The sequence below is a fragment of the Serinus canaria genome, chromosome 5 (genome assembly GCF_022539315.1).
Source record: "Serinus canaria isolate serCan28SL12 chromosome 5, serCan2020, whole genome shotgun sequence".
Lineage (NCBI taxonomy): Eukaryota > Metazoa > Chordata > Aves > Passeriformes > Fringillidae > Serinus > Serinus canaria.
In genome coordinates, this window is record NC_066319.1 from 56,360,907 (window position 1) to 56,375,128 (window position 14,222).

General features: G+C 45.3%; 1 protein-coding gene across 1 annotated transcript in view; it reads right to left on the minus strand.

Moving 5' to 3' along the window:
* Window positions 1–14,222, minus strand: part of PRKCH (protein kinase C eta) — a 113,423-nt gene that overhangs the window by 51,459 nt on the left and 47,742 nt on the right. Inside the window, exons 5-9 of the mRNA XM_009102315.4 lie at window positions 13,762–13,850; window positions 12,032–12,161; window positions 11,050–11,177; window positions 8,802–8,945; window positions 7,885–8,058 (exon numbers count right to left, since the gene is read on the minus strand). Coding sequence (XP_009100563.2) covers window positions 7,885–8,058; window positions 8,802–8,945; window positions 11,050–11,177; window positions 12,032–12,161; window positions 13,762–13,850 — 665 coding nt within the window. The remainder of the gene's footprint in view (window positions 1–7,884; window positions 8,059–8,801; window positions 8,946–11,049; window positions 11,178–12,031; window positions 12,162–13,761; window positions 13,851–14,222) is intronic.

The following is a 14,222-nucleotide window of genomic DNA, read 5'->3' on the forward strand; positions in this document are numbered from 1 at the left end:
AAGGTGCATGTGGTGTCTCCTCCAGGCTGGGCAGCTGGTGAGCACATTTCTGAGAATCTCAGGTCACTTCCCCACACTAGGCTCGTTTTTAGGTCCTTTAATAAAGAGTCCCCAGTCTAAATGAGGCAGTTATCACTGGCTGTCACCCCACCACGCTCTGCTCTCTGACACTGCTGACAGTGGGCACCATGAGGCTCCCTGTGAGTCCACTGCAGCAAGGCACATACACAGGGCCCAGAGAATCATAAATTGGCTCTTGCCACTTGCATAAATAAACTCTGCAGGGTCCCTGGGGGTGAAGGTGGCCCTGGCACTCGGGTGCACAGTGCAGCATCAACACCCAGCTCATTCCACAGGAGCTCAAGGATGACAACCACAAACTAGGATGGGCTGAGGGCAGTTGTGGGTTCCCACTTGCATCAGGGAAAAAAACAAAACAAACAAGCCTAAATCTAACTGCATCCTCCAAATTCCTACCCCTATTTTCTCAACCACTTGGCTGAAATGTCAAGCTCATACACTGGAGAGATTTTGTAACAGGCAAATTCAGTCATTTGTCTGGAACAATGCATCTTCTGGGGTATTCAAGTGAAGCATACACACATCCTTCCTCCTCATCCCCTCCCTGCAAGACAGCCTAATTCACAGCAGTGTTACACTATTAGCTCATCTTTTCACTAGAAACTTTTACACACCATATGTGCAAAATGATTATTATCCTGTTCACCTGTACCTGTTCCATTTTACACCAGACCCAAATAAGAAAAAACCTCAAAACTCAAAAAGCCAATCAATTATGTTAAAAAAGTCTGGTTTTTTAATCCAAATTAAAAAACAAAAAGACACTTTGAGCATCATTAAAATGAAATATTAAAAGGATACAAAACAAATTGAAATAAAAAGCAACACAAAATCTTCCCTCCCAGACCTTTTAAAATGGTAAAGAAAACTCCTTCCCACCTGAAAGATTAAAAAAAAATTCAAAGGACTGACTGAATTTAGAAGGGAATAAATTGAGAAATAAGGAACTAGAGTGTATGACACTATAGACATTACCTGTTAATCAAAGATTTATAGGTCATCTGCACCCTCAGCTGGCTGCTGGCATCTTGGTGTCTCAGCAGAGAATAGCCTTGTAAATACCACACTTTTTTCACAACCCTCAGCTCAAAAGGGCTACTGAAATTGGTCTTTTCAATTCAGAGTGACCAACCTGCAACAGTTCTTCCCATTTTACAAAATACTGAGCTCTGCAATATCTGCTGGCTCAGGCAGGGCTAGGGAAGGCTAGAGACCTCTACCAGCTCAGCCAAAGGTCTTCACATTAAAAATTAAGAGTGGAGCCAAAACACCCAAAAGCCACTTGGAAACAGCTTGCTGTAAGGATTTGTGAATCATCTTCTCACCTTAAATACCACCTGGAAAGCAATATGGATTCAAAGAGACTGAAACATAAAGCATCACCAGCTCACACCTCAGTTACCTCTTCTCTGAGCTTAGATTGCCTTTGTTTTTTTCTTTCCCTTCTTCCTCAATACTGACTGGCACCTGCTTGCTCAGGGCTGCTTGAGAGCTGCTTCCATTCTGATCTCTTTTTATGCCACAACTTCCTTTATTTTAAGGACAAAAAACATTAGCTTCACACACTGTGGCTAACCATAGGCAACACACTCGCCTACCCTTGCAGTGAGCTTGATGATTTGTCCAAGCCACAGTCTCTCCCCTAAGCCACTGCAGATGGAGACAGACATTTATATCAGCTTCATGAAAATGCAAATATCCAAAGTCCCTCAACCATCTGGGGTCAGAAAGTTACACTGGGGACTACGACAGGACGATGGCAGCTGACCCTTCCAGCCCTCCAGCTCATGTTTTCACCTCAGCTCTCACTGCCTCAGTGTGTACCCCAAGGGTGGACATCCAGCAAAGTTCACAGATTAAAGTCAGAAATGTCAGTCTGATCTTGTTTCACCTCCTGCCTGCAAAAAAACCCTGGCCTCAAGTGTTCCTACAACCAAGTGACCACTGCAAGGTGGCACCGCAGCTGTCAGAAAAAGCAGAGACTTTCCGAGCAGCTGTGCAGGTCAGGCTTACTGAGAGCTGGAACCAGCCTTCCAGCAAACACAACAGGGGGGTTTGGTGATGTGGACACTGTCAAACCACAGGAAGATGCACTTTCGACCAGCCTGAGCTAGACAGGAGCCAGAGGAAAGCAGAAATTGTCTGTCCCTGCTGTGGTCACAAAGCCAACATGAGGGTACATGGCTGCAGGATCAGCACTAGAGAGTGAAGGGGGAGAGAGGAAATTCCTCTGTACCTCCCTATCCAAGAACCCCCCAAAAAAACAACCTGCACCCCTGCAGTAAAGAACAACTGCAGCTCCTTCCAGCCTGACTTGCAGAGCCTTCCAGCAGAGTGGCTGGGGGCTAACACAGGTGTCAACTCTAAAGAATAAGAGAAAAAGTCTCAATGCCTGCAGAAAAACATCCAAGATGTGCATTTGGCTGTCACATGAATGCACACATGGAGTTGTGCCTCCACAATGCACCACAGAGGGAATGCTGGGGGCTCAGAGCCTGGGAATGCATCAAAGCCATCCTCTGTGCTCCCAAAGGGCTCCCTCCCAGTGCCTTTCAAAGAGAACATCAAAGAGGCTTCACTGCTTCCTGAACGCCCACCAGCACACTCCAAAGTCTGTGTCAGGGCACTTGTTCCTCTCCCAGAGCCCTGGGAAGGCTGTCACTGCCTCTCCAGCCTCCCTCACCTCCACCACACCAGGCTCTGCCCTGTGCTCTGCCCATTTGGTCACACTGGAGTGGCTGGTGGATAACCAGGCTGATGGTGGAGATCCCCTGGGGGGACCATGACCAAGGACTCCCCTGGACATGCAAGGACACTTAGACCTCCCTTGTGGCACCTGGGGACAAGGGGTGGGTGAGCTGCCACCTCTCAGGTCTGGCACTTTGGCTTGTGGGCCCTCACTTGAAAATGATGCTCCTGTTGAAGGCTCCAGGTCAGCTCTAGCACTTCTAGGAGGTGAAATACAGGCTCATCTCTCTAAACCCTGGACAAGATGACCACACTGACCCTGGCAGAACTGCCTGAGTGCCCCAAGAGCCAGTGGAGATGTGGAGAAGCCTTCCCCTTCCATGCTGAGAGCATGACATGAGCCCTCAGCCAGAAATGGGGACAAAAAGCTGCGTGACCAACAGCAGGCTGCCCTCTTAACACAGGAGCAGTTCCATGATTGTGCTGTCCTGGAGTCCCAGGCCAGTCCTGCCTGGCTTGAAGAGCACCCCTGCTCATCATTATCTTGAAGGACACTCGTTATAGAAAATCACAGCCTGCTGCCAAGTGCTCCTGTCTCACTATTTTTGGAACAACAGGGGCAGGCTCTGAGCCTCAGCAACTGTCAGCAGAGCCAGAGGGAAAGCAAATCCATACAATGATCAGGCTGGCTGATGGGGACAGTGCTGGGAACAGCATTGCCTGGGGGACAGTCCCCTGGAAGGACCCTTTGGTCATGAGAAAAGGGATAAGGGCAATAAACCTAAAACCCAGAAGCTATTCAACACTATTGGCATGGGAAGCTGATCTCTCCCAGCCCTCTTCATTCTCATGCATATGAGTGGAGACAAAAGGATTTAAAAGCAAACCACCTGTGCAGGAAGGATGGCTCCTAAACCCAAAGAAGACAGGACCTACTTACTGCAAACTGATTTTAATTAAAACATTCCAGGATTCACATTCCCCAGGATTATATTACAGACTTAGCTAATTATACCTATAGCCTCTTTCACCCCTCCTAGGACAGTATTGTTGAGATGCTGGATGACACCAGTGTCAGGTAAATGGAAACAAACACTTTTTGGTGCTTGTCACTCCTAATGCAGGATCCCCAATTATCCACAGGTCCCAGCACCTGTCAGCAACTCAAAGATTACTGGAGCAGAAGCATAATCCTCTCTGGCACTAAAGAATTATTCTAAGGCTCTAGAAAAAGTAGAGGTAAATGGCTTAAGCAAGGTGGAAAGCTCCCAGGGCAAGGCCTTCAATTAAAAAAATTTAAAATTTAAAAAAACAGAGAGGTGGTGAGCAGGAAAGAATTCCCACAGATGCAGCTGAAGCAGGATTTAAACTTCCCCCCTGCAATGGAGCATCTGGACTCCTTCCTTGCCTTTCATAGGAAAGGAATCCAGAGGTGCAAGTTCAAAACTGCCCAGCCCAGTGCTGGGCACACAGATGGCTACATCCAACCTCTGCCAGCCTGCTGAGCTGCTGATAGTTCATCTTTATGCTCTGAAAACTGTGACCCACAGCAGGCAGAGGCAGCCCTTGCAGCTCCTACCACCTAGTGGCTGCAGGATTCAGCCCCGATGGAGTGAGGAGGCTGCCTGGAGGCCAGGCAGCCTCAGCCCACCCTGGGCAAATAAAGCTGCCCTTGCTGGAGGGCATCACTTCAGCAGCAGCTGAGACTAAAACAGGCTCACACTGAGCACAGAGGCAGCACAAGAGAACAGAAAACCTTTCTGGAAACCATCAGTGGCTAATGAAAGCTCAGAAAAACCTCAGCCAGCTCTAAAATAGGCAAGAAGAAGAAGCAGCAGTATAGAGGAACTCAGGTGATGCATTACTGTTTCAGGTACTTGTGCCTGCTCAGCTAATCAGGGAATCACAGAATGGTTTGGGTTGGAAGGGATGTTAAAGATAATCTAATCACAACCCTCCTCTCCTGTACAGAGACACCTTTCACTAGATCAGGTTGCTCAGAGCCTCATCCAGCCTGGCCTTGGACACTTCCAGGGATGGGGCATCCTTGGAATAATGCTGCATTCCTGGCACCACACGACATCAGACATCACACTGTGCTGCACAGACATGTCCCAGGCTGATAAAGTCACCCCCAGGCTGCTTAAGCCAGGGGAAGAGTTTGCTGCTTTGGGTGGGATATTGTAAAAGAAACAGAATTCAAATGGCTCTGGATCCAGCCAAATTCTCAGATCCTGTGAGTGCTCTGTCCCCAAACTGCAGCAGCATCTCAGATGCTTCCAAGAGCCTTCCTTTGGAGTTTCCATCATTTCCTCTTGAACTGATATGGGGGAGGCTGTAACTGGACACCCCTGTGTCAGGTGCAGAATGGATAATGACTCTTCCAATTTCCTGAAGCAGCCTGGTCCATAATTTAGTTCACATTCCATGGGGCTGCACTGCTGACTCAGACTGAACCTGGCACCTACCATCAGCCCTGTCTGCCTCCCAGAGGGGCTACTCCTCTGCCAGTCAGCCCCAGCTTGTCCTGATCTTATGGGATCAGGCTTTGATTTGGCCTTGAAAAATGGTAAGAAGCCTCAAAATGGCTAGTTCTTGAAAAATTCCCAAAGGTAGTTCCTGTAGGTCATTATGTATCCAGGGTCTCCATGGCAGACTGGAGTTGTGTTTTGTTTTTTATAACATGAAGCATTAATACCACATTTTAAGTGTCTGGGCTGTAACTGTGATATATGTGATGTGGTTTCCACGAAATTGCAAACTGGGTATTTGTGCTACCATGCTCCCAAATCCATAAATTTTTAAATATGGCAGCAGGATGACATTCTGAATAAGTGGTTACTCTTTTTATATCTATAATGGTTTATATAGATAGATATCTTTTTCTGCCAAGGTCTTGTTAATGGAGGGGATATCCCCATGCCCTACAAACAATAAACAGAAACCCCAAGTTTGTATCAGCCTGGTTAAGCCTTCCTGGAAGGACTGTGACCAGTGAATAACCCTGCTGTTGCAATAATTTCTCTGCAACAGCAAAGAGGTTTAATTGTGCTTTTATAAGCAATTTAAACCTGGTTATTTTGGACTGAAGTTGGTGTGACTGAGTGCAGACCATGGGCAAAAGACGTCATGAACCACCTTTATTTGAAATCTGCATTTTTTGTAAAAAAATGCTTCCTTTTTTTGTGTTATTCATCATCAGAGGGGAAGTGGGATGCAAGTAAAAGAGGAACCCAGGAAAGACTGGAAATAGCAGGGTTCTGCTATACAAGCACCACTCCCTTGGTACCATTTCAAGGACTGACCAGCTCTGTGTCAAGGGCTGAGGGGCTCTTCCCTCTGCTCCTCTGATGACGAGCTGGTCCAGAAACTCCTGTTCCAGACTGCTCAACTGTTTAGCAACCTCCTTTTAATTTCCAGTCTAACTGTACCCATGGCCAGTCTAGACTAATTTAATCTTAGCCAGCATCTTGACAGCTTTGTTTCCCTCCTCAGGGTTTGACATCTGCAGACATCAATCAGATCCTCTTTTTGCTTTCAATTTGCTAGTCTAAACAGGCTGAGTTCTCCCCTTTTCTTCCTCTTTGCAAAAGACTCTGCAACTCCTTCAGCAGCCCAGAAGAGCTTGCCTGCACCCACAGCAGACTGTGTTCAGTTTTTTTGAACATGACAAACAGTTGCTCACACAGTGACCTTGAATCCTCTCTGAATTCATAAGAAGCACTGCACAGCCCAGGAACACACTTGCTGTTCTCACATCCACACTGCAAATTTAGTGAGCAAAGCCATAGCAAAGGCCATAGCAACGAGTGGTAAAGTCCACATTTGACCTCAAAGAGAAACACATCAATACTGGACATTCCTGATATTTCAGGAAAGCCATTACAAGTTGAAATATCATGAAACAGAAGTTTCTTTGGTTACTAATGACAACAGTGAGCTTTAAGTTTTGTTTCTGCTATAAAACACAGCTGCTCTGTGAACCATGTGAGCTGTGCATTAAATAAAACCCAGCACAAACCACTCATTTCTAGCAGATGAGTCTACCCAAAGGCTCCACCCTAAATGAGCACAGTTCTTCACCTCCATAACTGGCTGTTGCATCACCCCAGTGAAAACAGAAATGGGTGGGTGGCTGAATACATTTGTCTGCTCTTTTTTTGGTTTTTTTAAGGTATTTTGGGTTTATGTAGGAGGAGCAAAGCTGCAATTAAAAGGGCAAGTTTCTCCTACTTCATGTAAGAGGAAAACAAGCTCCACTGCCCTTTAGCAAAGAAGAAAATGCAACTGGAAAGGAGCCCAGGCAGTTTTGAAGAGCTACACTGCAGAAAATGCTTTGGTCCTAATAACAGCTTAGCTGAGGGATTCCCAAATTCACCTTGCCATACATGGCTGTGGCCACTGCCTCCATCTCAGCCACTCCTCCCTCCACCACCCACACCATCAAGAGGCTCCCAGCACCAGCACACACCAGATGAGGCTCCCAGCCAGGCACTCAGCCCATGTCCTGTCCTCCACTTAGGTACACAGGGCACAAGGGACAGCAATGCTGCCATCTGTCTGCCCTACACAAGAAGAAATACCAACCATACATGGATCTGACTCAGTGTCCACCCCTGTCAGGCAGACCCTTTCCAGTAACCCCAAAAGGGTCTTTTGTTCAGTTCTGAGCAGTCTACAAAGGCTGGCAGACACCTGAGGCTACCTCCAGTTCCAAGTGCAAACCTTAAAGTTTGCAGAAAACTCAATGCAAATACAGCCTTGTTAAAAATTCAGGCAGCAACAGAGCAGAGCCTGACATCCCAAAGCAACCAGAGGACACTGCAGGTGTGTAGACATTTGCACTTGGAAACGTTCAATGGCACAGAGATGTTTCTAGGGAAGACACAAAGAAAGGCTTTGTTAGGGAGCTCAGAAAAGGCCAGGATTTTGTTTGCCAAATGCCCAGCAGGTGTCAGAGGTGCAATGTAGCACAGTGCTCTGTTTATCCTCGAGCAGAGACGTTTCTCCTGGGTTTGAGGTGGACATTGATTACAGGCCAGAGGCCAAATGCACAGCAAGGTTCCTCATGGCAGTGTCAGGAGGAAGGCTGGCCACTGCCTGGGCTGTACTTACAGGAGTCTGGAAGCAGCAGTAGAGCTTGGTGAGGAAGGGGTGGTTCCTGGATAAGGAGAGGATGCGTTTCTCGATCATGGTGCACTCAACGTCATCATCCTGGAGAATGACATCCTTCTTCAGCACCTTCACTGCATACAGCTCCCCACTCTCTTTTATCTTGGCAAGCATCACCTAAACCAAAAGCAAGGGTGAATGGCAAGGGCTGAGCCCTCTGTCTCTGAGCAGCACAGAGCCTCTCACACCTTCCCAGGCTAGAAATGTCACATCTCATGACCAGGCTTGGGGACCAAAGTGAGTCAGCCTGTTAGCAGGGGCATCAGTGTACAATCAATGACACACACCACTGCCTGCAGCAGGCTGTTCTGTACTGGCATTCCCACATGCTGCTCCTGTCTGGCACAGGGATGCCTGGTCGAAGGTCACCCACTGTGCCAGCACAAACTGCCTGAGCAGGGCCTTTCATTCCACCTCCCTCCTCATAAACTCAAACACACTCTTTCACATCAGCTTCCTGGCAAAGCAGAGAAACAAAACCACCATCTCACCACGTTTGAAACCACTGCCTTGTTGCCTTTAAAGGAAGTCTTTACATGCTCCAAGAAATGCTGCCCAAATGGGTGTTAACACACACTTGCAGCTCCTGGTATAGGCCCTGGCATGCAGATGTTCCTTCAGGGGCTAACTTCTTTTTTGTGATAGCCAGTTCTTCACTTTGCTGTCAGCTTTCTTTCTCTTTTTTTTTTCTCCCTGCTCTCTGTAACCAACTTTGTTGCACAAAACAAGTACCACTTAGTACTTGCTCTGGAGTACCACTGGACAGCCAGGGTAGCATGTTATGAAATCACTTCAGCTGCCTTAGGGCTTCTTAAATAAGGAATGTGCTTTCTCACAAAATAGCCAAGAATGACTCTCACCTTTCCAAAGCTCCCCTTCCCCAACACACGAAGGAAGGTCAAGTCTTTGATCCCGAGTTTGCTTGCTGAAATTTCAGTAATGGTGTTGCCATCCTTCAGACTGCCTTTGCCCTGATGTTTCAATGTAGATCTGGAAACCAGCTTCTGTGGAAGAAAGCAAAGAAGTGTCAGCCTGCAGAGGAATTGTACTTCTGCTTCAGAGGTGCTCACAGGTCCACCAGCCAGGGCATTTGGGGCCTTTCCAGGGGCACTTTATGGCCGCAGAGACAGAAAGTTGTGTTGGTAGAATCACACATGTGACCAGCCAAACTCAGCACTGCTCAGGGTTGTGCTGACATGTCAACACCAGCTCCTGACATGGCATTTCAGGTTGTAAACCCACTGCCCAGCACATCCCAGATAATCACAGAATATGCTGAGTTTGGAAGGGACCCACAAAGATCATCAAGTCCAACTCCAGGCCCTGCAAAGGACCATCCCAAGAGTCAAGAGGAAAGGTTGACTCTCTCCATCCTTACTCCCCATAAAAAAATAAAGAGAATAAATGGGGAAATCCAAGTCTTCTATCTACCAGCAAAGTAAGGAGGACTGCATAATTTCTGCAATAGCCAAAGTGCTGTGGAGATTGAGAACCCTAGCAGATCTCATTTGAATTTCTTATGTTTCTACTTGATTTTAAGACTCTTACTCAAAGCCCAGCTCAGTGGGACTCCAACTTGAAAACATCTTTTTTCCACATTTGGGCTGCTGTTTTGCTCCACCACTCCAAATTCAATGGAAAGCTGTTCATTCCCATGCCAGCAGTGAGGTGCTGCATATTCAGGAGTTGTACCAGGATCAGCACACATTTCTAGAGCTCTTAATTTTGAAGTACAAAAAGATCAAGCCAACCTCCGGTGCCCTCTGCTCACAGCTCTCCAGGTATGCATGTGCATACAAACGAGCACTTCTATTCAGTTTATTGGTCTGAACAAAGTCACAGGGCCTTCGTGAGCTCCATCTTGTGACTACTTTGGTGTACAGCAAAGTTCCTTCTGCACAGGAGACTCATCACCATGGGCAAAGAACCAAGAGCAGCCACAGAAACACAGAGAGGTTTGTGTTGGAGGGGACCTTCAAGATCATTTAGTTCCAAATCCCTGTCATAGGCAGGGACACCTTTCACCAGAGCAGGTTGCTCAAAACCTCATCTTGAATACTTCAAGGGACTGGGCATCCACAACTTCTCTGGGCAATCAGTGGCAGGGTCTGACCAGGCTCACAGTAAAAAATTTCTTCCTAATGTATTATCTAAACCCACCCTCATTCAGCTTAAAGCCATTCAGGGCTGTCCTTACAGCACAGTCTGAGCACTTTCCTAGATCCTTTCTGTCATGAAAAACAAGAAGAGATCATTAAACACCAAGCACAGATTTTTTTGTTGTTGTTGCTGCTGCTGTTTTCATCTCCTTTTGATGTGCAGATGATGCAAACAAGTGTTAACAAGTGCTGATTTTTGCAGAATGGAGAAGGGAGAATGGGATTTCCCTGTAACTCCCAGGATAACTGTCCCTCAAAGTGATACAGGAGGAAAAGCAAAGATAAGAGTTTGCTACAAACCAACTGAAATCAAAAGGTGCAGCACAGCCTAATGAGCCTGCTAGGCTGACACAGCATGATGTGATTGATCAATGTAGCTGGCCAACTGTATGAGAAGATTTACCACATCTGGAAATTATGGTTTGGGTTTGAATTTTTTTTTTTTGTTGTGTTGACAGGGACCATAGATTTTTGGCCAGGGATGTAGCAAAGAGTGAAATGGTTTCCCCAAAATCACACAGAAGAAGTAACAAAGTTGGGGAAAGAACTAGGCTTTTCTTGAGCTCTTTTGCTCTATCACAAGCCATGCATTCAGGTAGCAGTTGCACTTGCAGTAAAAAAAAAAAAAAATGCATGGCATGAATCATATTGATCACTAATTAGTCAGGGGGGTCTTATTGTACTCTCATTTGTGATAAGCAGATGAAAGAGTGTTGAAGAGTCACAGCACTGTGGAACATAAGCTCATTGCAAAGCAACACCTATAAATTAAAACCTGGATGTCAGACATCCATTTTCCAGGTGAGGCCTTTGCCACAAGCCACAGACCTACTCCTGCACTCTCCCACCCAGCATTACCTCCTATGGGAAGCCTCTGCCCCCTCCTACACCCATAGAAAGACTCAGTTGTAAATGCCTTAAATAGAGAAGGAAAAAAATAAATACTCACTGAATTTGGGGAAATGCTTCCAGGCTGCAGACCCATGCAGGCCAAGGTTTTGGCAAGCTCTGCTGAGTTCACCCCACAGTTTGGAGCAACATTTAAGTGGCATCGGATGTGGACGTTCATTTTACAGACTGACAGGGCAATGGAAAGTAAAAGCAAAGGAACAATTAAAATAACTTGGAGGGGTTTACTGCTAATTCTGCTTCAGGAAATACATCCATCTGGGCCTGCCCTGCATCTTTAAACTAGAGGGATTTTTGCCACTGATTTACGTAGAAGCAAAATTAGGACTCTAGTAAGAGAATAAACTCCTGAAAACCAGGAACGGACCCCAAACTCTCCAAGCAGGATGGTCACTATTGCCTAAAGCTTTTCATAAGCACATATTTTTGGGGTGCATAACTACCATTGCAGCTATGTCTGTAAGAACAATTAATATTTATAATGCCACAGAATTCACAACAAACATCCCCTGCATTTTCCTGTCTCTAATTTTAAAGACAGCGTTCAGTGGGAAACAAAAATCATTATTGCTCTCACTCATGGGCACACACACCCCCTCTTGTGGGAGATGAAGGCAAGGATTTTACAGTCTGGATCACTGAAACAAAAGCTTAACATCAGAACATGCTTAGTCTTCAATTAATAGGCAGGGCAGTCAGCCTAAAGCAATGACCTTTTTCTCCCCTCAGATGCCTTTTCACTGCCTTACCTCATTAGCTGAGGAAAAACCTTCAGGTAAAGGGAAAATATAAATGCAGGAAGCAGAATACTTTTAACAGTGCAAGTGAAACAAAGTGCAAAGGAGAGTCCTTCTGGCAGGCAGAGTTTAAAGTGAAGATCAGTCTCTTTTTTAACTCTTACAAAGATAAATATTCATTGCTCAGCTTTCTCCTGCAGGTTGCACAAGTCAAGCCCACACAGTGCATCAAGAGTCTAAAAATAAATGTATTTTGTGAAAAGGCAACAGAGAGAAGCTGCTCACTTTTACACTGCAGACCCTGTCGCATGATCCCCCAGAGCAAGGAGCCACAGTGGTCACAGAACGTCGGGACTTTGTAGTTGTGGATGCCAAATTTATGAGGAATGTTGATCCCAAACCTCTGTTCAGCCACCTGCAGCACCAAAAGAAAAGAACAGGTTTAAAATTCAAACACATATTTATAAGCTAGTGTCCATTTGCATACAGGCACTTGAGTGCAAATCTAAGACAATAATTTCAAGACAGAAAAATGTCCCAATCCATCACCTCACTGAGGTTTAGAGCAAGTGAATACTCAATTAACAGCCTCACCTGCTGTGAGCCAGCCCTGCTACCCCTGCTGGCCAGGCCAGATTATCTGGCAAAGCAGATTTTTAAAAAAGGGCTCCCTAGCCAATTCTAAATTCTTAAAGACAAGTCAGAATTGGAATATCTCAAAACAAACTAATCCCACTGCAGTGTGAGTTACAGCATTTTTTAATCACACAGTTTCAAAATTATTGACTTGCATACTACGTGCAAAAACATGTAACTTTAGGTCAAACTGTTGATTTTATTAATTTTAATATAGAACTGCTTTCACAGCTCCTCCTAAAATTCTCATTCCTCTTTTTGCCCTCCTTGTAATTAACAGCCTTTCAGGCATGCATTTCCCTTTATTACTTGCACTCAATCCCCTTTTTAACCCTGTTCTTTTCCAATTGTAAATCATTCAGATCTCAAGGGCACCTTTAAAAAAATGTTTCAATGTCTGAAGAAAGCAGTCCCCATTTAGCATATTCATCACTTTTGACTTTGTTTCTCAGCATGAAGATCCTGGAAAGCTGAGGTGGAACCCACAACTCTATTAAAGAAAAGTCCGGGGTGTGACTGGAACAAGAAGTTCAAGGTGAGTGATGCCTCCTCTCTTCTGGCTTCTTTTAAAGTAGTTTAAATGTGTCATAAAACCTTCATAATCCCAAGAGAGGGGTGAGGACATTCACTATTTAACTTGCACTCTACCCTGAGGCTTCTTAACTCATTTTCATCTGGCTTGTCAAGGGGTCATTTTAAGGAGTTCAGCTCAGCAGTTTGGAGGCAAGAAATAACAAAGGCAATTGCATGACACAAAACACAGAGCTGCCCTGTGAATGAACAGATTTGATTTGATTTTTCCTCAGTTACTGAACCATTTCCAGTTCCAGAAATGAGACACGCGATGCACAGGGCAGTGTTAGGTGGGGATGTTACTCCCATCAAACACAGCCAAAACCAGCAAGAAGGAAAACCTTCAGAAACATAAGTTATGCAAGGGTTCTTTATTACAATGGATTTCACAGAGCAAAGGTGTGGAGCCACAACTAAATGAGCCCTTCAGGCAATCAGAAAAGAAAAAAGAGGCAAAACAAAGACCAGTGGTTGGCCAGAGAAATCCACATTAAGAACCGGACACCAGATTTTGATTGCACCACAGTTAACCATGCAAGAAAATTACCAAGGAAAACACTGGATTTGCTATTTATTGATGTCTTCCAGTGAAGATATCCTGACTTTTTAAACCATGTGCTAGTCCAAACAGTTAATGGTATCGACAGAACAACAGGATGACATTGCGTGGCTTTTAAGCAGGTCCCTGTCACTCTTTCCCACTTTTAAACCCATGAATAAAGATAACATGAAGTAAATTCTCTTATAGGACAACCCCAGCAACCCAGACAAAGTATGATGACCCAAAATAACCAACATGACTTTACCTTGAGATCATTCTTGCTAGCATTGTTTTGGCACGTGCAAGCTGTGACAATGAGGTGATGGCAGCGCTTGTGTACAACACAGGTGCACACTGAAATAAAAGAGGCAAACTGAAAAGAGCCCTTGGAAGACTCAGAACACATCAATCCACCAGCTGGGGTCCTTAAGGCTCAGCTGCATCATCAGCCCACAGTGAAAAATAATTGGTGGTTTGGAATTTACAACAGATCTGGAGATGTATCTTCGACCTACTGCAACAAAAATTCTGCACTGGATTATTATATGACACAGCCTAGAAACAGTTGCCTACATCAAATATGGGTGATTGACACAAAAGCAACTATGTAGCTTCTAAAATACTCAAAAAATGCTGTTGAAATAATTATCCAATGAAGTGTGTTTCACACAGCAATATTCATTTTGTTTACATGCAGCTTCCTTTCACAGGACACCAGTGCCCTAT